This window comes from Parambassis ranga, chromosome 8, assembly GCF_900634625.1.
Source record: "Parambassis ranga chromosome 8, fParRan2.1, whole genome shotgun sequence".
Taxonomy (NCBI): Eukaryota; Metazoa; Chordata; class Actinopteri; family Ambassidae; genus Parambassis; species Parambassis ranga.
The window spans coordinates 16,445,829-16,473,071 of NC_041029.1; the positions used below are offsets into that span (position 1 = coordinate 16,445,829).

The 27,243-nt window shown below is 45.2% G+C and overlaps 1 protein-coding gene and 1 long non-coding RNA gene across 2 annotated transcripts; one reads left to right on the forward strand and one right to left on the reverse strand.

The window, feature by feature from the left end:
• Positions 1–367: 367 nt before the first annotated feature.
• prr36b (proline rich 36b) lies at positions 368–13,232 on the reverse strand. The gene is made up of 4 exons (XM_028412815.1): positions 12,599–13,232; positions 12,199–12,286; positions 4,654–4,865; positions 368–4,508 (listed from the first exon to the last, which is right to left on the reverse strand). Exons 1-4 carry the CDS (start codon positions 13,203–13,205, stop codon positions 1,459–1,461), a joined length of 3,957 nt encoding a protein of 1,318 aa, XP_028268616.1. The 5' UTR covers positions 13,206–13,232; the 3' UTR covers positions 368–1,458.
• Positions 13,233–13,237: 5 nt separating this feature from the next.
• LOC114440394 (uncharacterized) lies at positions 13,238–26,706 on the forward strand. The gene is made up of 2 exons (XR_003671132.1): positions 13,238–13,314; positions 26,552–26,706. It is a non-coding gene; the product is annotated as an uncharacterized LOC114440394 (long non-coding RNA).
• Positions 26,707–27,243: the final 537 nt, after the last annotated feature.

The window sequence follows — 27,243 nt, forward strand, 5'->3', positions numbered from 1 at the left end:
AAGCCACCACCCTGATTCAATGCCGCTAGTTTGTCTCCACAGGGCACCTTAGCTGTGTTCTGCGTGTGATGTCAGATAGTGTTGAATCTGTAATGAAGGCACCAACATGCTGGATAACAAACCGCTGGGATACCACTTGGATTACTGCTTGAATCGGAACAAAATTCCATTTCAGATACAACACCATTGTAAAATCACTTCCTGTTTAACAGTCATTCCCATGGTAAGGAATACCAGGAAGGGGGGGGGGGGTCCATGGGAAATACTGTTGCATAAACATAAATACAGACACACAGCGAGTCCGACACGAGGACAGTAAGTTCAGGCATGCTGGAGCCGAGAGGGAAAATAAGAAACAGGAACAAAATGCATTGCAATGATGTTTTAATGGAATTTTGAAAGATAACCTAGTGTGAACCATTCATTTATGAACATGTCTAGTGTAGAAGAGAGTCCAGGTAGTCTCTTTGTTAGTTAAACATGCAATATATTGTTGAAATAGTAAACCAAACGCCCACTATTGAAAAGGTTTCAGTGTAAAGCTCAACTGTGAAAGCCATATAGGATTATGCAGGGTCTTATCACAAATAATAGGCTAGTCGTTAGTCTTTTCTGGAACACAAATAAACAGCTGAATGAGTGTTGAAGCTTAGCCACTTAAAACCAAATGCCTGAAACACATACTGTACGTGACCGCACGTTATATACCTTAACAACCTATGCAAAGAGCGGCGGAACCTCTTGAAAGCACACAGTAAAAACGTCACCGACTGCAATCTAACACTCCCATACCTACTGCAACAAGTCCTGTTAATACCTAGCGTTTATTTTGATAGCTAAAAGTCTGGAAACAAGAACACAAACTTTTTTAAAAAGGAGCATGTGACTATCGCTATGGTGCTGTTGAACATGGAGCGTGTGTACACAGGGTAGGGAAGACCGGAACAAAAAACAACAAATAAGCAAATACAAAAAAAAAAAACAAAAATAATAAAATAAAAAAACAAAAACAAAAATTGTTGACATTTGTTCGGTAAAAACAGTAGGATAAATACACAATGAGTCCATTTCATTCCATCTCTGTTTTTTTTTTTCGTTTTTTTTTTTTTAAGGTTTAAAGGCTCAGTCACATTGAACCGATCAGTCAATACCCCATCCGGGGCTACATAATATGCAGTGTTACTTAAAAAGAACATTCTACTAGAAAATGGTACATAAAGGAGTTTAAGCCATACACTCATAACCATGACAGTATGAACGAGGGAGGCTTCATTTAAAAATTGCTACAGTCATTTTTTTCATCTCCTTCGTTTCTTTTTTTAAACCTTTTACTACAATCTTGCGCTCCTTTTTTTTCCTTCTTCTAAGCCAGCTAACCCAACCGGAGAGAGAACAAACAACAGGTAAAGGGGAGGGGTTGCAGGGAAAAGGTGCATTCCAGGGGGTAATAGGAGGGACTTATACGTTACCTGCCAGAAAACTATCAGTCTTATCACAAATGGTAGAGTAGTAGGGTGCCTGGCTGTCACCGGAATCCTGGCCTCCAAGTTGGTGGTGGTGGTGACCGGGCTCTAGTGGATCGACCTCCTCCAGCTCCTCTGCTGCCATCTTTCCCCCCAGCATGTAGTGGTGGTCATCTGAACCGGGGAGGTTGTCTCCAGGGTAGCCCAAAGGCATCAAGTCCACATGTCTGGCCAGCAGATCCTCTGCCTGGGCAGCGGCAGCAGCTGACGGCAGGGTCAGCTCCTTGATGAGGGAGGGGTCCTTGGCCTCCTCTGGAAGCTGTTCCTCGTTCTCGAGGGAGAAGATCCCTGGGCTCTTTCCACAACTCTCAGCCATGGAGTGGGCGTTGGAGTTGGATGTGGTGCAGTCAAAGCCGTACGATGCCACAGAGTTGGCTGACTGAGGGGTGGCACCGCCCCCGTCCTCTTCGCACTCTCCGGCTGCTGCGTCACCTGCCTCCTCATCCTCATCAAGAGCGGGCAGATTACAGGAGGGAGGAGGACTTTCAAACCCAGCACTCTCACCCATCATCATTGGTGCTTCGGGGTCATTGATCTGCATCTCACCCTCTGTGTCACTGGCTTCATCTCCTGAGGTGGAGTTAGAAGAAGGGGCGGATGCTGGAGCAGTTGGGGGTCCTGTTCCCAGGACCTCGTCAGCAGGGAGCGTCTCAGCCTCCTCCTCCTCTCCATCGCCTTTTTCCAAGTGGATACCCAGGTCTTGCTCCATGTCAGGCTGAACTGAAGCAGGCACTGGGGTCTGCTGCTTGTCAGAGCGAGACTCTACCCCAGAGCTGCTGTCATAGTCACGGAGATCCTCTGGTGTGCTTGTCTCGCTGCTGTGGGCAGCCAGAGCTGTACCACTCAGAGTGCTAGACATGCCTACAGCTGGGCCAGCGAATAGGTCATGATCCTCCTCAGGAGCCGAGTCCTTCATCTCCTCGTGTGCTGACAGATGGTACTCCTGCTCAGACTCTGGAGCAAAAGATGGGGCGTTGCTGTCCAAACACATTTGAGCAGGTGACTGGGTAGGAGTCTCAGATTCAGCTGCGCCATGGTCAGACATGGGACTGGGGGAGGATACAGAGAGCAATGATGCGGGTTGACCCCACGTATCAGAGAAGGGGTTGGTCTGCCCCCAGGACGATACAGGGGGGATGGAAGGTGAAGGGCCAGAACGGTTAAGGTTATCTAAACGCTCGTCCTCATTGAAGTCATCTTCATCTGCATTCCCACAGCTCTCCGTCACTCCTTCACTATGCATCTCTACATCCTCATCCTCTTCCTCATCATGTCCCTGTTGCTGGAACACTTTGTGATGCTCCTCTACTCTTTCAGAACTCAGGTCCATATCATCCACCCGCTCATCGTCTTCATCCTCTTCCTCATTGGCTATGGTTTCTACATTTGGAGAACCCATGAGATTGCCATCTCCCTCTGAGCATCGGAGGCTAGTGTCGATCAGGGCATCTGAGCTCTGGGTGCCCTCCAGTATGGCAGTGTGCTGAGTGCTGCTGAGGTCAGAGACTCCCTGCTGCCTGCTGCTGGTGCAGCTGCTCATATCCTCAGAGTCCATCCCAGACAGCAGGTCATCACCGTGCCACCCTGCTGAGCCACCGAAGGCTGAGGACCGGACCTGGAACTCCTCAGAGGGCTGAGACATGCTCATGTCAGTGATTATGGATGAAGGCTGATGGCCTAGTCTCCTTTGTTCCTCATCTTCGTCATCCTCATCATCATCCTCATTGATCTCCTCATCTGCCTTTTCCACTGCCTCCTCTTTTTCATGAGGGGAGATCAGATCTCTGGGAGTGAAATCATCCAGAGGTGAGGCACCCAAAAATTGAGGTTGTGCCATATTGTTGAAGGCCCCTGGAGCTGTGGAGGTAGGCATTAACAGGTTCTCCTCCTCCTCCTCCTCCTCCTCTTCCTCCTCATGTGGCTCAAACTGTTCCTTTTCTTCTTCTGTCTGGAAGTTCAATGCATTGACAAGGCTTTTGGGATCGTCAGAGGGCATGCCCTGGTTCCTGTCCCAGGGATCGGACTGAACATGCATGTCCAGCAGAGTGGAAGCATTCTGTGGCTCTCTAACAGGAGAAGCAGGCCCCTGTGGGGAACAGGGAGGAGACATGACAGTAGTTCCAAGAGAAGAAACTGAGTTGTTAGCAGTCTCCTCAAACTTGAAAGGATCCATCTGGGTCGACAGGTGACCACTGGGGGTTGGTTCATGGACAGGTTCTGGCGTTAGTTCGCGAAGTGGTTCTGGAGTTGGTTCACGAAGTGGTTCTGGCGTTGGTTCGCGAAGTGGTTCTGGCGTTGGTTCGCGAAGTGGTTCTGGCGTTGGTTCGCGAACAGGTTCTGGAGTTGCTTCGCGAACAGGTTCTGGAGTTGGTTCGCGAACTGGTTCAGGTGTTGGTTCACGAACAGGTTCAGGTGTTGGTTCACGAACAGGTTCAGGTGTTGGTTCACGAACAGGTTCAGGTGTTGGTTCACGAACAGGTTCTAGTTTTGGTTCCGTTATGAGCTCTGGTGTTTTCTCTTGTACTGCTTCAAGAGACGATGTTACAGCTACTTCTGCGGGAGGTTCTGGCTGTTCTGGTCCAGCAATGATGGTAGCAGCGGTAGCAATAGCTGCAGCAGCAGCTACAGCGGCAGCAATTTCCTTTTCAGGTTCAGCCAGAGTTGCAGCTTTGGGGCCACGTTTGACCGGAGTTGGGGTGCTGCTTCCCACAGTTTTCTTGGGACTGGAGGTCTTGGTTGCAGCTGTTTTGGTGCCAGGGGTCTTAGAGGCATCCTTGGAAGGTGTGGGCTTGCTCTCTTGTGTTTTGGAGCGGGTGGGTGTCTTTGTGTCTGCGGCCTTGTTGGCAGTAGGTTTTTTGGCAGGGACATCTGATTTTGGGGCCGTCTTGGGGGTTGAAGGTTTTGCAGACTTTGTTGTAGACGAAGGGCGAGTGAGGGGAGACTCTGCAGGCTTTTTACCAGCTGGAGTGGCTGGTTTGGTAATATCTAAAAACAGAGCACAATTAACAAGGCGTTAAATGAGAAAATAATGTCAAATATTACAGCATATTATATCCTCTAAAGCACTGGGCCAAGTGAAATAATTTACACTTTTAGTGTCTGTATATATTGGACGCTTAGTTATAAATACCTTTTTTCACAGGGGTTGTATTCCTGGATGTTTGTGATACTGGAGGTTTGCCAGCAGAGGGGGTAGTGGAGGTTGATTTGGGGGCAGCAGTCCTGGCAGTAGCGGAGGGAGTTTTGGGGGTGGCAGGTTTGGATGTCGCTGTGGAACTCTTGGCTGTGCCGGCAGCGGGTGTCCGGGTCGAGCCTGAGGCAGGACGAGGTGATGCCGACGAGCTGGTTGGAAACAAAACAAAGAAGAAGGTTTAGAAAATACTGTGCATGGTGGTGGCCTATGGCATTTAGAAAACCATAAATAACCCTGTGAGACAGACATTTATAAGTGTGGTAAGACGGTCATTTAGACACATGGCACAAGGGATGGAGATTAATTGAAGTTGACTCAAGCGTTTGCATCTCGACTCACATGTCTTGCGGCTAAACATGCTGTCTCACCCCGCCTGTGTGCTGATCAACCCCTTGGTGTAAGTGCCAGAGAATGGTTGTGACAGGGAGCAAGACTGTGACGTCTCCCCATTAGTCACTTCTACTGCTTGGGGGTGCCCTAAGAAATAGTACACAACACAATCCACAAGACTGCTTGCATGGGTCACATGAATAAAACACTGCATTCTAAGCCAGAGCGGTGACCTGAATAGATTTTCAACAACGTAGCATCAGCACCAAATCCAATGATGATAACAAGAATTTCACTGACCAAACTATCAATTACAAGAAGGTAGGCTGACAACAACACTATTATTCATGCAGAACTGCCAGAGTATTTCAGTTTTTGACAGATTTGTAAAATTTGTGTTTATTGGCTGAGGAGAACTTGTCAGGAGAATAAGGTTGGCGGCTGATCCCCCATCCTGGCGGCTTGCTGCTGTATCTCTAGACAAGGCACTAAGTTGCTCTCAAGCACTTTGAGTACCTTTGTGTGGGTAGGAAAAAAAGCGCTATATAAATATACAACTTATTAAAACGCTGTTGTTGTCTGGCAATCTGTACAGCAGTTAAAAATTCGTGCTACGCCAGTTGCAAGTTCCAGAAACTGATCAATATATCATACACCAGTCCTAGTTTGGCCCAAGTTCTCCACATCCCTATGGACTCCCCTTAAGGGGCTCTAAAGTGAAGTGAGAGGTGAGTCATTGTGGATCCCAGAGAGACATCCCACCCCCCTAGTCGACCCCTGTCCCGAGCCTCCTGCCTAAGTCACTTGGGGCGGCGTGCGTCAGCCCGATCGCTCTGGCAGTCTTGACCTAGAAGCTGAGTTCTTCGTCTTGTCTGAACGGAGTAACCTACATCTAGGAGTCCTGACAAGGCTGTGGCGTGCACACTCTCCCGGGTCCACACTGCACTAACTGCCTGTTTCTATATAAAGAATTGAGTTAGCAATGGCAGAAAGAGAACAGGAGCAGGCAAAAGGGGAGGGAGAGTGAAGATGCTGGGACCATGTTAATCATTAATGGCAAAAAGAGAACAAAAATAACTTCTCCAAATCCCCCCAGCTGGAAACATGGGCTGTGTTAAAAGCATGCTCATTGTGTAAAAGGGAGTGAAGTAGTGCATGTTCTTCCCCAACCTGGCAAATGCAACGGAATACGGTTTGCTAACATGAAATAGAAGCAACGGGTGGCAACACAGCAGGGGTGCGGTCACTTCAGAGGTGCATACAGCTGATTCACCTCACTGAGGATTGACTTGTGGGAGGGACAAGGTGTGTGATAATGAGTTTGTTGGATCATGTCAGTCCTGCTGCATGAATATAAAACCCTTCAGGATATAAAAACCAAACACCGATAGAGTCTGTGACACATTGATTTAGTGTGTTTGGAACTGGAAAAATGCTGATGGGGAAATTCACTAGTACATTCCATAATGTTTTTAATGCAGCAAAACTAATCCATCTGTGAATTTCATTACAGGGACACTCAGAGACAGAGAGGAGTAAATTCTAAATCACTGGAACTGTGGTGAAAAAGCTGTTTCCGAAAACACTTTAACAATAAATTGCTGCTACATATTGACCTGAGTAAGATAAAAAAAAAACCCTTAAACATTAAGTTTATATAAAGTTTGCACATAAACAGGTTTTAACTCCTTTCTGACACTTTTATTATTAGGTTCACTCACAGACATGCGCCAGAAAGTGAGCAAAGATTCATTTTTTTCCACAAAGAAGGCCGACTACACCTTGGTGCACCTTGGGGTGTCTTATTGGGTTTTTGTCAACTGGTTTTAAAGATAAGAGTTACAGGGAGAGGAGAATGAGGAGAATTAAAGATAAAGAATGGCAATAGAAACGAAGCATGCTAATGGAATATTTGGAGAGAGCAGTCACAATAATCTGTCTGATAAAAGGAATACGGATAATCCAGAAAGACAGGAGGACTTCAGAGAGGGCTGGAAATTAACCAGGTCACAGAGAGAGAGAGAGAGGGAGGCAAGGCAAATGAGATTCATGTCAAGTGTTCTAAAAATGTGGCGGCATCTTTATTATCTGAATTTTGTGTTCTTTAGTATAAGCTTCAGCCAGTGTGTGTGCTATAACAAAATAAATCATGCTCATTCAATTGAAATGAACAGACAAAGAGAATGAGAGATGGAAAAGAAGGTCATAAAATATTCATCTGATTACACATTGTCTTCCATCAGTGTTTCCTTCCTGATTACCAAATAAGGCCATCTACACCCTTACAATAGGCTATAAGGCGGCAGAATGAGGTCTTGTGCCTTCTGAGATGAGAATTGGTTTAAACACAAACTCTCAGCTGAATGACGAAGGAGACTGTAGAGTTTTATGTTCTTAAAATAATGATGTTTAACTCAAAGGGCAGCTTGTGTCAAAGGAGGAGCGCTGTGTTCATTGTGCACATTTTACCACGGGCCATGCTCTGAGAACCCCTGCATGAATTGGTGTAACAGTAATGCACTGAGGCCGGGGGATCAGATGACTCTGATAGTTAGCCACCACCAGGGAGCGCTTGCATTCGCTTTAGGCGCCCGAGGATCATTTACATTCAAACTTTATTGCAGCTGCTTATTTCCTCAAATCACTGGAGCTGAAGAGGGATCACTGCGAGTAAAAACATGGCTGCCTACTGTTGCTGCTTTGTTGCAATACAACAAGACTCAGGCTATGATTTAAATAATGAGATCCATGAAAGGGCAAATGAATAAGCAGCAAAGCAGGCAGACATTTTCCCTGCAGCACAGGCGGCCAACCACAGAGGAGAGGAGCTGCCTGTTCTAGAGGCAACTCAAGGATGGTGGTGTGTTAATTAAGCAGGCTGTTAAAGGTCCTCTGTGTGGGATTATGTTTTCATTTGTGTACAATCACCTGCTACTGTGTTGTTTACGGCTACATATATCAGGACAGGAGATGATCATCATCACTGCACAGTTGCTACTTGCAATTGATTTCTCATCATTGATCACATAGGGAGGCACCAAAACTTACTCCACCTGTATGTGTTAATTTACCTGTTTTGTACAATTAGGCAAAAAAAAATGTGCATGTGACGATGAGCCAGACAACATTATGCATCCCTTAATATGTTTCATGTCCACATTAAACTTGTGCTACATGTCTTCTTTATGTCTGAAACACCCACATTCAGACACCACCTCCTTCTCTCCCTCCTACTCATTCCCACTAAATCCATTTTAGTAATTGGCTCTGCAGCTGCACCACAATAAAATCATGGCAGCGGAAGGCTGCATCACACAGCCGTTGGCCACACCCATAGCAGGGCACAAGATTTACAGCCTGCGCAACATGTCGTCTGCACCACCCTCGACTGTTGATCAGTGTCTGGGGCGAGGACCCTGCCTACTGCTGCCTACCACACACACACCAGTGCTGGACCATTACATCAGCAGTAATTTGTTAGATCATGAGGAGGACTGCATTCAATCCGCTTCAATAAAAATTTATCATCCCTCAGGGACCATCAATGAGGAGAACAGCATGACTAATGTGGGAACTGGGCTGGCTGAGTGGACAGCACAGAAGTGAATAAAAAAAAAAACTCCTGATTGCCTAAAACTCATCCCATTTCCTCCCAAGTGTGCACATTCAGAACTGAACACCCTTCCTCTGTCCTCTGCTCTATGCCAGGGCAATATTTCCCACTGGTCTCCATCTTTCTTTCTTTATGTCTCTTACACGCTCTCTCTGCATCTATCTCTGGCAGCAGTGATGGCAGCTCAGCAGGGACTACATGACTTATTCACCCATGAAGCCTCCATACTCCACTGCCACCATTTTTACTTCCACTTCTCTCTGCTGCATCTACAGACAGCAGGGCAGGCTGCAGGAATCACGTGCCGTAATGTACCACGTGTCCAGCGAAGCAGCATATATGCCGCCCTTCCCCCTCCCCTTTTACCTTCATATTGCACTGAACAACACACCGGCAAACGCACACATGCTCTGCATTCTAATTGCATGCTGTTCCTTCCATGCAGGCACTTATGAGCACATGTACACTCAATAATTCACAGATATTGCCAATGAACAGCTCACTCTTCAGTCATGGTGGGTCATGCTGCATAAAAGTATCTAATTATCAACGCATAACGGGACAAGACTTGTCCTTGCAGCTGCTTATGAAAGACAAAAATCAGGAAGAAATTATTGGACACAAGGACAGAATCTAACAGCAATAACACTTGCCTGATTTAATGGCAAGTTTTTTATGTAATTGTTCAACTCAGCAAGAAAAAAAAACTAGTTACATCTGTTTCTACATGATGATGAAACATTACAGTAGCTTGATAGCTTTAGCATAGCATTGCTAACATGATTTAAACTGGGGCTACATCCTTCATCCATCCTCCTGATAGTGAAGAATGCAACAGGGAGTCCCTGTGTGACCCAGTCTAGAATACAGCAGACTCCACAAGCAGAGCTAACGGCTGAAGAGTTTACTTTTGTAAAAATGCTGGCATCAGCTGCAAAGGTTGCACAGGTGAGAGGAACAGTGTGTCATGATGACCCACGGCCAACGACTCAAACAAGGTCTTAGGCCTGGTTTACACTGTGCGATTTTTATCGATCTTATAAGACCATTGCATGACACACTATGCGATGTGAATGTAATAAACTTTGCTACGACGTCAAGTTTGATGCGTGCACATTGAGACAGTCATCCTAAATTTCTGACACCGCTAGAATTCTATGTCACGTCTTGTTGCTGACAACGGCCGTCGTGGACCCTGCCTCACAGTGCGATGTAAGACCACCAGTTTAGAGCCACGACCAAAGATATCTCCACGATTCTCCTACGATGCTCATCTTTCGTCTGCGACGGCCCAAAATCGCACAGTGTAAACCGGCCATTAGACCAGACAGTTTCAATCGACTCAATTGACAACACCTGGTGTGACCTTAATGCTCTATGTAGACCTCACCTCCATAGACTATGTTCCTCTTAATGTTGTTTTTTTTTCCATCTTTCATCTTTGACTACAGATAGAAGAGCAAAACTAAGGATAAGTTACAACAGGAGTCACTCACAGCAACAGCTATGATGCTTAATTCAATTGTACTAAAACCTCCAGCTGTGCAGAAACAACAACATTTGTGAGGGGCTTTAAATTAGATTGATGTCACTTAATGAACCTGTGTCCACACTTTCATTTGTCTGAAAACTAGAACCAGCCAGGGATGGAATTCAATCAGTTGAGCCTTTCAGAGAAACACTGAATAAAGTGAGAGAATACTCAGCTGATAGCAGGCCTGAATTAAGCACTGAGTGAGGTAGAGAAAAGGGCAAAATCTAATTAAAGCAGAAATTTATGGCTCTGTCAGATCCCATTACTTATACAAAAGGGCTGATGCACATGCACACATTCAACAAAGAGCGCCCGAGGGGTGCTGTCAGAGGAACATATCGTCAATAATAGTTACACCTCTGTCTCAGGGTGATTTATATGTAGGTCTACTGCACAACAAAGCTCTCAGCTACAGATCTCAGCTCAACTATAAGCTCATGTGCCGATGGGTTGGTGGCAATCGAATGGTGTTAGTCTTTTAGTAGAAATGCAGTCAACAGGACAGGTCATGAAGGTCATGCAGGGAGCCTTCTGCACCGCATTAGTGATTACCAACGTGCCCTTGCGTAATTCTTTTTAATGAGATGTTTGCACATCAACCATTGTATAAAGCTGTAATCTGAGTGTAATCTCTACAATCCAACTGCTAACTACGGCACATGGAGAGTGATGGAGGGGGGAGGGGATGTGAAACACCTTGCTTGTGGTGAGTCCATATTCTTCCACATGTCCGTAACATAAACTCGTTTGGAAGCTCTGTTTAGTTTGATTAGATGTGCTTGATTTGTCGTCTATTTTCTCATACAGTTGGAATTTCTCAAGCAATTTTGTGACAACTCTTTGATCAAGCTGCCCTACATCGAGTGCCAGACACAGATAAATCATTAGAGGCATGTTTGTACTTTGTCAGTGACTCTTTTTGGTTTAAATGCCAACATGGCTTTCACTCAGAATCTCTGTTCCTGGAGTAGATCCTGGCCAATAACAGATTTTTGAAGCTAATAGTTTTGATATTTCTATGTTTTATGGATTAAATCCTTGCACTGTGAGTTTTCTAAATAACTTTTTTTTTCCCCCAACCAGTTTGACATACTGTTACTAACAACAATGTGTCTACACACAGACATACCAACAAGATGACATAACAGTGAGAAAGAAAGAGGCCATTGCTTTAACAAACAAACAAACAAGAGGAAGCAGCAGAGGGAGAAACTGTTCACAGAGTAATCAGACTCCTGACGGCTCTCTGTCTGATTATGATCTTCACTGTGTCAGACAAAGGCCTCCTTCAGCCTCCTCTCCTGGTCTACCACCGAGCCACCTCAGGATCTGACACCGTGCATACAGTGTGACCCGAGTGAGGAACACATGCTGATCTGATTCTACATAGACACTTGCAATAAAACACAAACACAAACAAGAGCTCATTCTAAAGAAACATTTTCTTGTCCTCCATGCCAAAACTTGTTTTATTAATAGTGCTGTATAATGCCTGCTCTGATGAAATCCTGTGAGGCATTGCTCTAAGGCTTGTTCTGACACTGGCTGGTTGCTGGCCTACTTGTGCCTGGCTCCTTACAAGCCTCTATGTGGGTGATCATTGTCCCTCATTCCTGCAGGGTGTTCTCTCTTAAACAGCATCTTCTTTGAACCTGTAGTCAAGAGAAACCTTTTGAACCTTCTGTTTCACTCCCCTTACCACTGAGGAGCTTTATAGAAGGCGACTTGCTTCTTGTGATTTATTTGGTCATTCAGTCTGCTGCTCTGGAGCAGAGCTGCTGATTTGATGAGGGGTATTTCATAAACAACAAGGCCCACTCAAAGCATGTTTGCCCAGAGGACGTCTGAGAGGAGGATCAATTACAGACAAGAGTCTGAGCACACATAGAAAAATGAAACACACAGAGAAAATCTTTGTGTGTGTGTGTGTGTGTGTGTGTGTGTGTGTGTGTGTGTGTGTGTGTGTGTGTGGACACAGACACCCACTCCAGCATGTCACACCTACCTGGTTGTCTTGGAAACAGTGGGCTTATCAGGTTTGGGTGAGGAAACGGAGCTGGGCTTGGTGGGAGTTGCAGAAGCAAGTTTTGGAGCTGGAGAAGAGGAAAAAAAAAAGTATAGATTTAGTAGTATAGATTTATATATAGTGTATCTATACTGTTCATAATGTATTTCTCATATATAGGTCAGGCAGATTCAGTCGTGTTCAGTGTGTGGGGAAAATCTAGGGCAAATGCATTTATAGTTTAGCAGCAGCCACTCTGGCGTGTCTAATATGTGTGCTGAGATCATGCTCTGAGCAGTCATCACATTACAATACACACTCCTCATTAACGCTATAAAAACATTTATAACATTCAAAATCATTTCCCACACTTTTATTTCTGTGATCTTTCTTTACTGACCTGGGGTCTTTTTAGCAGCAGCTGCAGTGGTGCTGGATTTCACACCATTGGCAGTTGTGGATGGTGTCTTTTTGGTCGCTGATGTTCCGGTCGTTGACTTTGCACCATTGGTGGAAGCCCCTGCAGCGTTCCTCTCACCTACTTTAGACGTGCTCTTGGAGGCTGGGCCCCCTGTTGGTTTTTTGGAGGCAGCTGAGGTCGGGGTGCTCTTTTTGTCCACAACAGGTGCGGTCTTCTTCGCCACTCCGTTGGTCTGAGGCTTTGACACACCATTTGAGAGGTGGCTCTGGGATGTGTTGGGCCGTGAGCCAGGTGTGGTCCTGGCTGGGTTGGTGACACCAGGTTTCGTCTTAGCCGTGGCCTTGTTGGTCGTCTTGGCTTTGGAGTCCCCTGAGGTCTTGTTGTTGGTCTTGGGAGCTGGGGATTTCTTGGCCTTGTCTGGCTGTGGTTCCACCTGACCCGTCTCGCCTACTGGCTGCTGTGGCATCTCGTCCCCCACTGGACTGGCTGCCTGGTTGGGCTCCTGTCCCACTGCTCCCTCATTTGGATTGGACTCCGATGTTTCCATTGGCTCCAGTGCTGCCGTGGCAACTCCATCCGGCTTCATCTCCACTGAAATAGTAGCGGTCCGTCTCTGCAGGGCAGGGCTGGTCGACTTGGATCTCACAGGACGGCTGCAGCTTTAGAAGCTTTCTGGAGATATCGAGGGTCGGTCTGTAAGGGAGACAGAAAACAAAGACTAACACAGTTAGCCAACAGCAAGACCAGACATGAAATGCAGATCTTAGTCTCTGCTATCAGCAGGCAGAAGCACAGGAATGTCGGTAGCTCTAAGAAGATAAAGATAAAGCATTCTATCTCCTTACAGTTACAGCATCACACGCACCGACTAGAGCAATAGAACACATTGAAAAGCACACACAAACACAGGCAGCAGTGTGAACACACATCACAGCTTTGTGTGTTATGCCTGCAGTGAAACTGTAGCATAGCTCCTTTAATGATGAGTTGAATGTGTGTGATGTCTCAGGGGCTACAGAATGAGGGGACGAGGTCAACATGTCTGCTGCATAAACAACACATTCTACAAACAGCCACCATTCATTTTAAAGCAAACTGCACTCGGGGTGCAAACAGTCGCCTCTGTGACACTAAAAAGCTCAGTGACACACTTGGCCATTGTCACTACTATGTTTTTTTTTCCTCTTGGGAGTAAAGCGGCATCAAAAATCAGTAGTGTGGAAGACTAATTTTCTGGGATAGTAAAGTTAAAGAAGGGGAAAATGTTGCTCACACGCCACCAGGGTGAAGATGTTAGTTATGGCACAGCATGAATAATAAAAAAAAAAAAAGCTAAAAGAGATAACGTTCCACCAAAGAAGAAGGTTCCATTTGGGCAAGCTATTGTCACAGTCACTAATTATTGGGCGTCAAGCAGAACTGTGTGTGGACTGATCTGTTGTCAGGACGCCAGACATTATTAGAGGAAGCCATGTTTGTGAGAACCGGAGTGTGGCATAGCAAATTGTGTTGTCAGTTGTGTGTAGAAGAGTCACAGGACAGTCAGGGAAATGCTGAAGGAGAGGTCTTGAAAAGAAGACCACTGCTGACAGATAACGCCTTATTAATAAAAAATCCCTTTAATATCTATGTAAGATAAAACTTCAATATACCATCCAAAAGGCTTATAGAGGATAGGTGAAAGGACTGTAACATAAAGCTGAGGCTTGATAGGTGGAAACCACTATTACAAAAAGTCACACATTGTTTACAGTATTAAAATCCTACATTTTATTTGTATGAGAAGCAGGAGCAGGAAGTCGGGGAGTAGCAGGAAACTGTTACAGTTTACAAACAGATTGAGGAGGCGACTGCGCAGGAGTCTGAGGGGTGAGACCAACTCTCAGACTAGCCCAGAGGAAAAGGCTTGGCCTGAGGAGCATGGGAACAGAAAGAGAAGGTGGGAGAGAGAGAGAGACAGGAAAAAAACAAGATGTAAGATGAGCTCACTATTGGCTGATCTCTGCTGGTCCCACTTTAAAAATCCAGACATCGCTAGTCATCGCAGTTTCCACTGATCTAAACTTGTATGCACACACTCACTCTCCTATTTCCAGAGGACAGACATCATCTTTATAATGCTGGAAACAATTCCCGCATACACTTATTCATCTTTCTTTCCCTCTTCGGTCATCCTTCTACTCATCCTCTAAACTAAATCTCAAATGTCAAAAGGCCTTCTTTCATTCTCTACTGATCCTCCAACCATTTTCCCCACTTCGACTTCCTTCCTCCTCCCCCCCCCCACTGCTCCCGCTCTCCATCCATCCCTCTGTTCTCTGTTTTCCTTAGCACAGATGGCCAGAGCAGCTGAGCAGGGCCGGAGGGGGAAAGATAGAGACTGAGGGGAAAAAAAAGAAAAAGATCGATGTACTCCAAACAACACATAAAAGCACAGACACACAACTAGTGCAACAGGCCTCTACCCAAAACAACCACAGAGGCTGAGAGGGGGCTGACGGGTAGCTGCTGGAGTGACTCATGCCGCACCCGTCGGTCACAAGAGGTTTTTAAATGCCAGTAAGGCTACAACACCGTGGACACTTGGTTTAATTATGTTGCAACGAGTCATGGCAGGGTGGGCGCTTTCTGGCTGGGAGTTTGATGAACAGCTCTCCATAGAGTGGTGGTGCTGTTTTGGGAAGCCTCATTTCCAGATGTAAAAAGCATCCCCAAACAGTCTTCAGTCCAAATTAATAGTAGTGTCCATAACGTTTTGGGAGAAGTCATTAGTAACTCCCAAGTCACATTTAAGCAAGAAACATCCAGACAAAAGGGCTTCAGATTCTGTCACTTGGGTCACTCATGGCACATGAGGAATCATCTAGAGTTTTCTGACTCACACCAAGCTGTCACTCAGCCTGGATTTGCAAAAACATGGCAAACGGAGACAGATCCCAACAATCAAACAAAGCACATCAGTGTTTGACACATTGTGACCTAATCAGACCACAGAATGAACCAGGAACCAGGATTTTCCCAACTCCAGTTCTGTCCTTTCCCTCCCAGAGTCTGGTTTTTAGTTTACGTTTGGCTCCTGGCCTTCTCTTAAAACCGCCTGAGGAGACTGTTCATTTCACTGCTCCACTAACACACACACTAGTGTGTGTGTGCAATCCAGATTGCATGTCAGCAGCCAGAGGAACATTTCTCTTCCTCCTGCAAGTCTCCAGACAGCTGTGAGATTGCACTTCTCTTTGGCTCATACACCCTGCGTCATCAGGACCATCAGTCAATGGTAAGCATAAACAGGCTAGAAACCAGAACGGGAGTGTGTGTGTGTGTTTTTCTTTTTCACTTAGCCTCCACAGAAACTGGAAGGAAGAGGCATCCACACCACATTTATACACTTTCACTATTTCAGAGGCCGAACAAAGACGACTGGTTTCTTGTTAAAGTTAATTTTCTTACTTTGAAATCCCACTTCTCTATATAACTTCTTACTTTCTTAATTTTTAGGCTTCAGATTTTTTAGATGAATCCGTTTAAAAGCTACCACCTGTATCTTCGCATATGTTTTATGATCATTTATCTTCCTTAGAGGGGTTTAAACAGATTTAATTACATTACCTTAAATTTCATCCCTGTTTACTGCAGCACTCCCATCTATAAAGCAGTAATTCTATTAGAGGCTTTCTTAATTAAATCTAATCGGATTTAAGTCAGTTGCTGACTTTCCAACATTATATTATTACTGCCTGTAGTCCTGCAAGTGCAATCTAATGTCCAAAGGAAGAATATATTTGTGCATTTGTTTCGTCTTTGGCCATTCCTATGCACAATATCCAAATATCCTTTGTCTCTGGGAAGCCCTCCCTCCATCCTCAGATGTATTACACAAGCTGGCATTTTTAACCCACGGGGGACAGAGTCTATTCAATGGCCTGAGACATGATGTCTTTTGATTCGAGACAGATGGCTTTGTCAGCCACATTAGGCCCATTTCAAAACATGTTTCACTTTAAGCCGTGTGAAACATTTAGGACGTGAAATGGTTTAATCTGAGGAGAGTTGCTGGTCAACCTATCCCAGAACAAGCAGCTGCACATTATCAGCTGTGCTGACCTTCCGTGGCCTGAAGGACACACACACACAAAGGATGTGTAGCAGGATAACTACTTCCTCAACGAAGAGTTCAACGGGGTGATGTAGATATCTATGATATAACTAATGATGATGACATAGTCCATTGAAGATGAAAACAAATACACATGAATCTTGTATTCAGTGTTGATTTATGTGCGCAAACAAGTATAAAGAACCTGAACACAGGTGCTAAAATTGTGTGTCACTTGCAAGGTGCCACAGAAACGAAGGGTCCCATTTTATCAGCTTTGTGCTCCGTTAACCAAGAAAACAAGACAACAGTGTCATCGTCAGCCAACACGTTACCTGCAGCATTATGATTTGGCTCATTTGTTACTGTAAGCATGGAATTTCCTTCCTCTCAGCATAGTTGACTTTGTTGCCTTCACAATGACTCCAAGTAATGTGCAGCCTGCAAACAGCATCCCACTCTAAATTCCATGCAAGCCTCAATGATGAGTAACTGAGAACAAAGGAAACCCACGTAAACACAGAGCCACACAAAGTCAGTGGTTAAAGTAAAGAACCAGGGAGGACCAGAGACACCAGTCACCTTCCACAGACAGTTCTATTCAGGCTCAAGTCTGACTGAGGCTTCGTTCAGACTGCAGGTCTTAATGCTCAATTCGGATTTTTTGGTGTTTACAAAATAATGTGCGACTGCTACCACTCTCCTGTGTGAACGGACTGCGGCCCTGAAGTGACCCGCACGCGCAGAAGAGGACACGACGTCACACAATGTGTGCTTGTGTGGCTTTGTTTATGTTAATGTCCGATCGTGGCCAACATAATTACAACCAAATAATATTAAGAAGAACGCTGAGAAGGAAGAGAGCAGCAGCTGCAGCGTCTGTACAGAGATGTGTGTGGGTGCAGGGTGGTGGGACAGTGACGTGACTGCTTTTTTCGACACTGACTTCATTCATAATTTCATAATGACGAGAACCTTTGAATACGTCTGCGAGCGCCTTTCTGCGTCACTTTCACGGCAAGACAGTCGACATCTCCCTCATCTGTGAGCGAGCGCGTTGGAGTCGGGCTCTACTTCCTGGCAACAGGCGCTTGTTGCTAACAACACCGCTCGTCTGCCCGCTCCTGTGTCGCAGAATTGTGACGTCTGTCGCCTTTCACTGACGCAAAAGTCGGATATATGCCGCATAGCCGTTCAGACTGAGGTCGCATTGCAAAAAATCGGATACGTATCTGATTTAGGACCACATATGAAAGTGGCCTGGGTCAGATATAAAAAAAAAATCGGAATTGAGCTGTTCAGACTGTCACGACAATATCAGATACAGGTCACATTCGTGCAAAAAAAAAATCGGATTTTGGTCACAGCCTGCAGTCTGAACGCAGCCTAAGAGACATCTATTTATTGCAGGTTGTTTTAAACACTGCAAGAGTATTTGTGAATATGCTGTAAAAACACAGCCTGTAGCTTCTTGTAGCTTGGGGTTTTTATTCTCATTTATGGTGCATTTTCCTTTGTCTCACATTTTGTAAAGTTTGCTTTAAGGAAAAATGTGTTTTCTATTTCTGCTGTTGACATGATTACTCTTAATACGCCTCAAGCAGTAAGCTAACGATGGGCAAGCCAGCTCTGCAAGGTGAGATCATCCTCGTAGGCATCATCCCTTCTTAATTCCCACACTGGGACATAAACAAAATGTTAGTGTGTATATAACACAGCCATACAATAATGTGTTAGGGCTATATTGTCAATAACTGGAAGCCATCCAGCTCTGCTGAGGGATCTAAGCCGTTCTGACTGTCTAGACGCAAACATGGCATTCTTGAATAATCAGGTCATCAGCATATTTTAACAAAAACTGGTACTTTGACCCTCTTTTTTTTGCATCAAGTATAATCCACCACTGTGTGAGCATGTATAAGCATTTAAAGAGCTGCTCATGCAAATAATCTTTTTGTTTAAATAGTGCAAGGTAGCTGTGATTCAGCGGCAGTTCGTTACTGAGCTAAATGTGTGGCTGTGGCATGTGTGTTAGTTAAAAAACAAGAAAGTCTTCGCCTTCTCTGCACAAACACTGAAATCAAAGTGTCCTCTCTCATCTCCTTTCTTAAGTGAACCAACCGTTGAAGAGCTTGTATGAATTGCTTGGGTTGAAAGCCGACTCTGCTTTCAGAGTACACAACTGTGTACACACACATGTGCATTCTGTGAGCCTTCTTCTATCCCCGGGGCCTACTCTAAATAGTATTCAAAGGGAGGGATTGTGGGGGGAAGGAAGCGGCAGTGATGGTGGGGGTGGGGTTATGGGGGAGACACCAGAAAAGATGCAAAAAAGAAAGTGAGCTTGTGTGGACAATGAGAGCCCACCTCCACTGCTGACACAAACACAAGCATGAGATAGAATTGCGTGAGACGTAAGTAATGCCTCTGTAAGAGGATAGAAGTTGGAGTGGTCAGAGACAGGATGCTGGTGGGTCGAGCATGCGGTGGCCTCTGACCCTGTAATTGACATGCTTTTATCTCCACAAGCAGCAAACACAAGATACTGGGCTGCGGTGTTCTCTTGCTCCTTGGCACTGCTAATAAACTGTCCTCCTACTCCTGCACAACTGGTGATAAGTACAGGATTCAATCATGTAAATGAATAGTCGGTTGTAAATATGTCACTTTTGTTTATCCAAGTGGTACAACAGCTTCCAACTTTCACTTAGCCAAGCTGCAGAGCTGTTCCAATAATTTATTACTTTGTGGCTCGTGGCACGAGCGCTCGCGGCTAAGTGAGGCTGATAAAAGTGGCGCCAGATTTGACGCAGTTTTTCTTGTGACTGTGACCAGAGATGATCATATAATAGTGGAATGTGTGTAATGTTTTTGTGTGTGCATCACTCCGCCTCTCTGCAAGGGGGAGAATGTCACATTTAAGATGCCACACACTGGCACAGCGCCTTAGATTGTCCATTCAACCTACTCTAAATCATAACAGTAGTCTCAGTTAACCCTCCACACTATTCAAGGCCACTGAGACCCCATTTATGAAGCCAGTCTTTGAAATGGATATCGGCTTTCTTGTCTACCAATTCACACATTTTGTACAATGTAGATAAACATAAGAAGCAGTGTTTATTACAAGCGAGTTAAAATGACTAATCTATAACAATTTTGTTTCAAATTAGTTATTTGTAAAAAGCCACAAACGCCGTGACAAATGTTATTAAACTAAATGATTTTCAGGTCAATCAATAAATGCGATGTTCAGCTTGGATGCTGACACTTCACACCTCAGTGTGAATAAACTAAGTAATGCCAAGACAAAGGTGTGCCATACTGAAACAACATACATCACCTGAATACTGTAAATAATCTTATTTTTCCAGGGTGTAAACACGAGACTCGTCACAAGCAAACTTTTTTTAGGGAACGGTTGTTGTCTAGGTGCCATTAAAGCATGGTGTACATAAAAAACATACACAACAACAAATGACACAGCACAGTGATGCACCTTCCATCAGCCAGCAGCAAATGACCGCAGATTAAAAAAAAATCATATTTAGGCCAGCCCTACGAAATAAAACATGTGACACAGTTCAAAATACTGTATAAGTAAATGAAGGTCTAGGAGAGCAGTGCTCATAGAGGATGCTGAGGAAAATGTCGAGCACACACTCGATGTATAATTTACCTCCAGTTACATTTTGGCAGAACACCAACAGCTACATCAGCCTCCGCTATTTAATGTATGCACAGGTCCAGCACAACAAAGAGAAAATGCTTTCTCATTATGAGCCTGTCAATAAAGGGAAGTTATGTAACAGCAACAGTCTCAGGACCACAACAAACCATAGAGTTAATACCACTTCTCTCCACTATCACTGCAGCCCTTCACTTGACACTTATTAGGCTGGATTTATTTATGTGTAACCACTTCTAACTCAGCTTCAACACAGCATGAATGTCCACCGCTGATGTCTGAAGAGCCTGAATATTACTAAGATGTGCACCCGGTTACATCCGGCAAGTGCTGCTGCTGCTGCTAATCACAAGCTAACAAAGTCCCCAAACAAGGCTGACCTAAGGTCAGAAAACTGCCTCTGTCCTGCACACAAATAAACTGCAAACAAAGCTTCCTGCTCCATGGCATTCTGCACAGGCTGTGGGAGGGAGGAGGGAGGGGGAGGCAGCCAGAAGAGGGGGGAGGGACACTGAAACTGAAGCACCCGAAAAACTTGGGAGTCAGAAATCAGTTTCTGGTTGTTGCATATTTGCTGCCCTAATAACCATGTACTACTAATAAGGCTGGTTTTTGATGCTCCACAGATATTAGCACCTGCATTTTTAGTTAAATAAATGAAAAATATAAAGTCTACTATTTGAATTTTTGGGCATTATGAACAGGTGAATGTACATACAAATGCTATTAGCGGTCCTGACTTACCTTTACTGAACACTGGGGCTACAGGAACAAAAATAAAAACACCTGTCTCTTTCTTTGCTGGCTGTCAAGTCAACTCCTTAACACCATCTTTTACAGTCATTCCTTCCGATTGATTTCCAGTGGTTGTGTCGGCTGCTCAATAAGACAAAGTGACGCTGAACAAAGGCCCCGCTGAGAGAGAGGAAGGAACAGCTCTTTTTCTGTCTCCTTGTTTACTTGGCTGCTGGCATGTGTGAGAGAGAGAGGAGCAGATTGTGTGACCGTCACCTGGACTGCAGAAACATGTGATCAGAAAGTCTGGAACTAATCCTAGGGACTCTCTGGAGATTTTACAATGTCCTCAAGTGTTGACTTGACTCAAATTAAGGGTTTACAAGTCTGCATAAAACACATTTCTGTGCTAATTAAGTCATAAAACAATGAAACAAACCAGAAAAATGTCATTATGAGAGTTAGAGAATGCCGATGCCCGTCACAGTTTCATTCTCTATACAATGCCTGCCCCCCCGCCAACATACACATACAAACACTCAAACCCTGTCCTTCCCATGGTGCACCGAGGCTCGAGAAACTCGCCCCCCTGGGGACAGGCAGATTAACACATGACAGAGCTCGTTAACCCTGGACAAAGAAAGATGCTAATCTTGTACAGTCGGCCTGCACTGTCCTCAAACAGTACACAGACAGAGAGATAGAGGGAGAGAGAGAAAGAGGCAAAGAATACACGAACAAGGGTGGAATATGTAGCAGTAACAGAGGCCTCAGTATGTCCCAGAAATTAGACAATACTGTGGGAAGGCAGGGCTAGAGGGTCTATCAGCCCCAAAACAATAAGGGGGAGAGACAAGAGTCCGACTACAAACAGAGACCCAACGGCGAGGGCCCTACTGCAGCCTGGCTGAGCTCCACCGCCTGCAGGGACGACCAGCAGGGCAGCGCAGAGCTCAACTGTGTGGATATTGATCGCACAGGAGAAAGTGGGGAGTCAGGCAGACAGCTCCACAGATGGCCAGGGCAGAGAAAGAGATGGAGACAGACACAGGAAGTGCATTAGTGAGGCAGGTTCCCCTGATGCTGATAGCTGTCTCCCCTGGGGGATAAGAGAGATAGTGAGGACAAGGTTTTAGGAGATGACAATAAAAGGAGGGGGCTGGGTAGAAGGGGACAGAGACAAGGGCCACAGCAAGACACGAAGGGAGATGGAGGACCCAACAGAGAAACTCAGGCTAATTTGTAACTTGAAGAGCTGCTGGATGATCTCCATAATGGGCCGTCTGCCCACAAACAAGCTCCTCTCTGGGGGTAAATGAGATCAGGCCAGCCCAGGACCAGCTGGTGGCTTGGATCAATGACATCAGCCACAGCGACGAAGAACAGGGCAGAACTGAGGCATCTGGACAGGATGGCAGAAACACGCCCGAGAGGCTCCAGCACGACGCAGGCTTTCCATGCTCTCTCTCTCTCTTAACAGAGACTTTGCATGGGGGCACAGACACCCACACGCAAAGTACAAGTGGAACGACTGTCCATAAGAGGATTATAGCCTCCTGTTTGAAGTGGAACAAGGCACGTTCCAGATGGGATCTGATCTCTCCCAGGATGACCGACAGGTTGGATGGTTGACCAGATCTGCACCTACCATCTACGGCTTTCTATGAACTAAACCACACAGCACTCAACTGGCCTAAATACACAGCAACATCTGCCCACAAAATGCAAATGCAACATTTTTTTACCATATTCTCAACATCTATAAGATAAGACATTTAGCAGCTGACATGATGCAAGCAAATACAGAGAAACATGACAAAGCAAACAGGGGAGAAACTGGAGCTACAGCTTCTGTTGTCAGCTCCATCCCTCTGACCCATTGACAGTAAAAACTATGGACAGAGCTTCCGTGACGTCACCCGCTTGTTTCTGAAGAGCCGCTCTGAGGCTCGGTGGGAGGTACCAGGACGTTGATGACCGCCGCCATGTTGGCAGCGTCACGTCCGCCAAAACTCCAAATATGGACAAAAAGGGGGAGCACGAGCGGGGTTTAGGGGGGCGGGCGATCGTGGAAGCAGGAAACTCAAGTTGTGATACGTCAACTGTCTGTCACTCAAGCAGCAACGCCCATAATTAGGCGTAATTTTAAGTCAGAATACGATTGAAAAAAAAAAATTCACCCCCCCTACAATTGACACTAGAAGAGAACCTATCATCTGAGACCAGAGTGGTTTTTTGTACCAGGCTGTAAACATGTTTTTTTCTGCTGTGAAGTCGGCCATTTTAACATGGGAGTCTATGGGAAATTACTCGCTTTTGGAGCCAACCCCCAGCAGTTGCGGCGTGAATTACAAGTTTTGACACTTCCGCATGGGCTTCCACTTTGAGCCCCAAAGGTTGCCACTTGCTCTGACCACATTAGAAACTGGGCAACCAGGCTGCAATGCAAGGACACATCCATGAGGTATTTTTCAACCCCAGGAGCTAGTACAAGATACGGCAAGTGTTTACAAGAACAGCCTTTCTAATCATCATCTCTTCTTCTACTTGCTAAATGCAAATTCCCAGAAAGGGAAAGTTACTACAGAGGTGAATACACTCAGAGGTGCAGACCAGCTTGGAACTGACCCAGAAACCCCTGCCTTCCAGCCACCAGTATCTGTGAGCCAAAGCAGACCTGGTGATTGACAGAACAACTAGAAATTTCTACCATTTTTTTCCTGTCTCCATTGCACCAACAACACCACACTGTGCCATGAAAGATTTGGTCGTGGAGCCTAGCAACACAGCTATGAACCATGTCCATTATCCATCCTCCCACCAGAGGAATTCAGAGAGTCCAAACACAGCAAATTACTGCAGCTGCTGGCAAATAGAGTCTCAAAACCGCACCACCAGTTGCCAACTGCATGCCCCGACAACTGTGACACCACCAACCGAGGCCGAGAGACAACAGAGGACAGCGAAGTTTATCTCAGCTTTATCTGCACCGCAGAGGCCCGTGTCAGCTTCCTCGAGTTTCAATCATCCAGAAAACAAAAGGAAATCCAACCTAAAATACACTTTCTGCTGGTGCTCTGATAATCTCACAACAACACGCTATTGTGCAGTTGTTGCTGCCACGGATTAAAACGAAACTCCAGAGGACGGTGGTCATTTTTAACGACACCAAGAAGTGCAGGGGTCTTTGAATCAGGCTAGGGGAAAAAAAAAAAGCCTGATGCCCAGAAGTGCATGCCTGCCCTTGTCACTACTGAGAAGTTCAGAGCTTGAGGGGGGGGGGATTTCATTGTGAGTCACACACACTCACCACACACCAGTCCTTAGGCTAAGAGCAGGCTGACACACAGGTCTATTAATGCAACAATCATCGCGCCCTCTCAGGACTGAGGCATGGGTCGAGAGGCCAGCTCGGGGCTAAAACGGGTCATTAAAATTTAAATTGCCCCGAAATACAAGCTTATGAAAAACCTTCCATATGGAAAGATTCACAACAGAGGAGCACGATTTAATTAAATTTAAATGCCAATTCCATCTAACTATCCAATATTAAGACATTAAGACATTCAATTTTCAATCAAATATGTCCAAAAAACAGCATTTTTGTTCAGGAAATAACAAATCAATCAGTAGAAAACAGGTGCAGATTAATTTTCTATCTACTAATAGAGTAACTGTCTCAAATTTAATTAACTGAATCAATCACAGATGTCAATAAATGTCAGGAATGATAGAAAGCTGGTATCATAACACATAAAACTAATGTAAAAGGGGAGTATATGAAGGTATTAAAGCTTAAAACAATCTATCAATCAGCCAATTACAATCTGAAGCAGCTCATTGATTCAATCACTGTATACACTGTGGTAGCTTTATACGCTGTTTGTGACAGAAAGTGATTTTTAGTGTTATTTAAAAACACTTAAACAGTGTAAAGAGAATTGTTTCAGACTACCCAGCTATGCACTTTTATTTGTAGTGCACAGAGTAGGCGCCCACACCCTTTATTCCAGTATTTTTACACATTTACAATTCTTTTTTTTTTTGTTAGCTTAAGTTCTGTCAAACCCTCTTCTCCCCACACACACACAGAGAGAAAAGCCTCTGGCAGTAATCCCTCCATCCTCCACCTAATAATCTTTCTAAGTCCTAAATAACTCCATAAAAAAACAGTGTGTGGTTTTTAAATGGCAGCTAAATTTAATTTCCCATGATTGCATTAGGCCGCCTCTCTTGTCCTCCATTTCCCTGCCTCATCCACCAACACTGACTGTGAGTCAGCCGTTGTCTCATCCATGCAGAAGGAGGGTGACAGGGCCGGCTTAGCCCACCTCTGACTTGAAGAAGAGTCCTGGAGCATCTCTGAGCTTTAAAAAGTGCTCATATTTTTTTAAGTCGCCCATCAATACATCATGGTCGATCACATTATTGACCCGCCTGTGCCCACAAAGACCATTTATGTTGCTGACTGGGGGGCAGGGTTGTGGGGCTGAAGGATAAAGATTTTCAATGCTTGCATGTTTGCAGTTTATTAAATGCTCTTGGCCAGGCTTTGGGAGCTGGCAGTGTGTTCTCTCCTCCCCATTGTTCTACAGAGGGGAGTGTAATCTGTCTTGCTGCACTCACTCAGCCAGAGAAGAGTGAAGCTACGGTTCCCTCCAGCTTTTACACCACAATAGCCGATCACTTTCTTTTTTTTTTTTTTGGAGGAGGAGGAGGAGGAGGAGAGAAGAAGGGGGTGACACGAATCACCTCTGATTATACATGCCAGCCTGAGAACTCCCTGAGATCATTCCAGCCACTTCTCTCTCCAGCATCCGAGGGGCGAAAATCGGGGATCGACCTAACACAAATAAAGTTAAAAATGAAAACCAAGCTTATTTATTAGCAGTGAATTTGCCAGCTTTTCCCCTCCTCCTCCTCCTCTTCCTCCTCTTTCCTGTGGCACACATTTCTCAACATCACAGAACAATGGGCATCAGCGAGGGAGGATAAAAGAGGGGAGAGACCAGGAGGAGGAAAAAGTTTAAAATGTCACACGATGAGAGGAATACACTGAAATATAAAATGAGCACATATTAAATGATTATATCTGTTATGTGGGGCTGTTAACCTGAACACGTCCAGCTCTCCGTGCAGCCTGCCACCGCCCCATCCACCGCGTTCCACAAACCTCCTCATCGACAAAAAGGATGAAGAGATGACATCTGTGACAATTTTACAATCTTCTGCTTCATGTTTAACTCAAATATTATCACACACACACAAAGATAACCTCGTTCAGACGTGGTTAGAATGAAGAAACGTGGCTAACACACACACTTATACGACAAATATCACGTCAATTTTCTGTGATTAATTAGCAAAACAGTATTTTTACTAACTGCGTTAGCATGCTAGCTGTTCTTACCAGTCAGTGCAGCTAGCGAAATCCTCTCCAGCTACGCCCAGTGTTCGCCGGTACAACACCAACACCACCACCACCCCGACTGGATCCTCCACTCGGTTACAGACACAAAAAATTGAAAAGGAAGAAAGTGAGGAAGAGGAGGAAGAGGAAGAGGAGGAGGAGGAGGAGAACCGCGAAGAAAACAGCGACAGAGAGAGAATCGAACCGAGCCGAAGGACGCGAAACTTCTGCTCCTGAACCGCCGTTTTTCACAAGTGATGCGCGTCTCGCGTTCCCTGAAAGGAAGAAAGGAGGATGACGCTTCACTGCGCGCGCACACACACACACACACACACACAACACACACACACACACACACACAACACACACACACACACACGATAGTAGACCGGTGAACGGATGGATGGACAGGCGGAGGAGAGGGCTGCTGCTGCTGCTGCTGCTGCCTTCAGGTGCTGTTGGAAATGTCGGAATTATCACAGGTCAACATTTGAAATAGGCGACAAAGTTCTCATCCTCCCCCCTGCAGAGATTAAACCAACGTTTAAAATATTTCACGTTTGACCGATAATGTAAAGGAAAATCTTGACATTTTAGTAAAAAATATATTTAATTTCCTTATTTCAGTGCTGGAGGATAAGATTAAATGATCCAAAGGGGGTCTATTAAGCAATGAAATGCTTCAAACAAGGCAG

What these genes read in the sequence shown, in the direction of transcription:
- prr36b (XM_028412815.1), bottom strand. Translation starts at nt 13,205, where the DNA reads ATGAAGCCGGATGGAGTTGCCACGGCAGCACTGGAGCCAATGGAAACA. An exon ending in TGCTGCTAAAAAGACCCCAG is followed by an intron (nt 12,287 to 12,598) that starts GTCAGTAAAGAA and finishes CCTCTTCTCCAG; the next exon opens with CTCCAAAACTTGCTTCTGCA. An exon ending in TACAACCCCTGTGAAAAAAG is followed by an intron (nt 4,509 to 4,653) that starts GTATTTATAACT and finishes CTCTGTTTTTAG; the next exon opens with ATATTACCAAACCAGCCACT.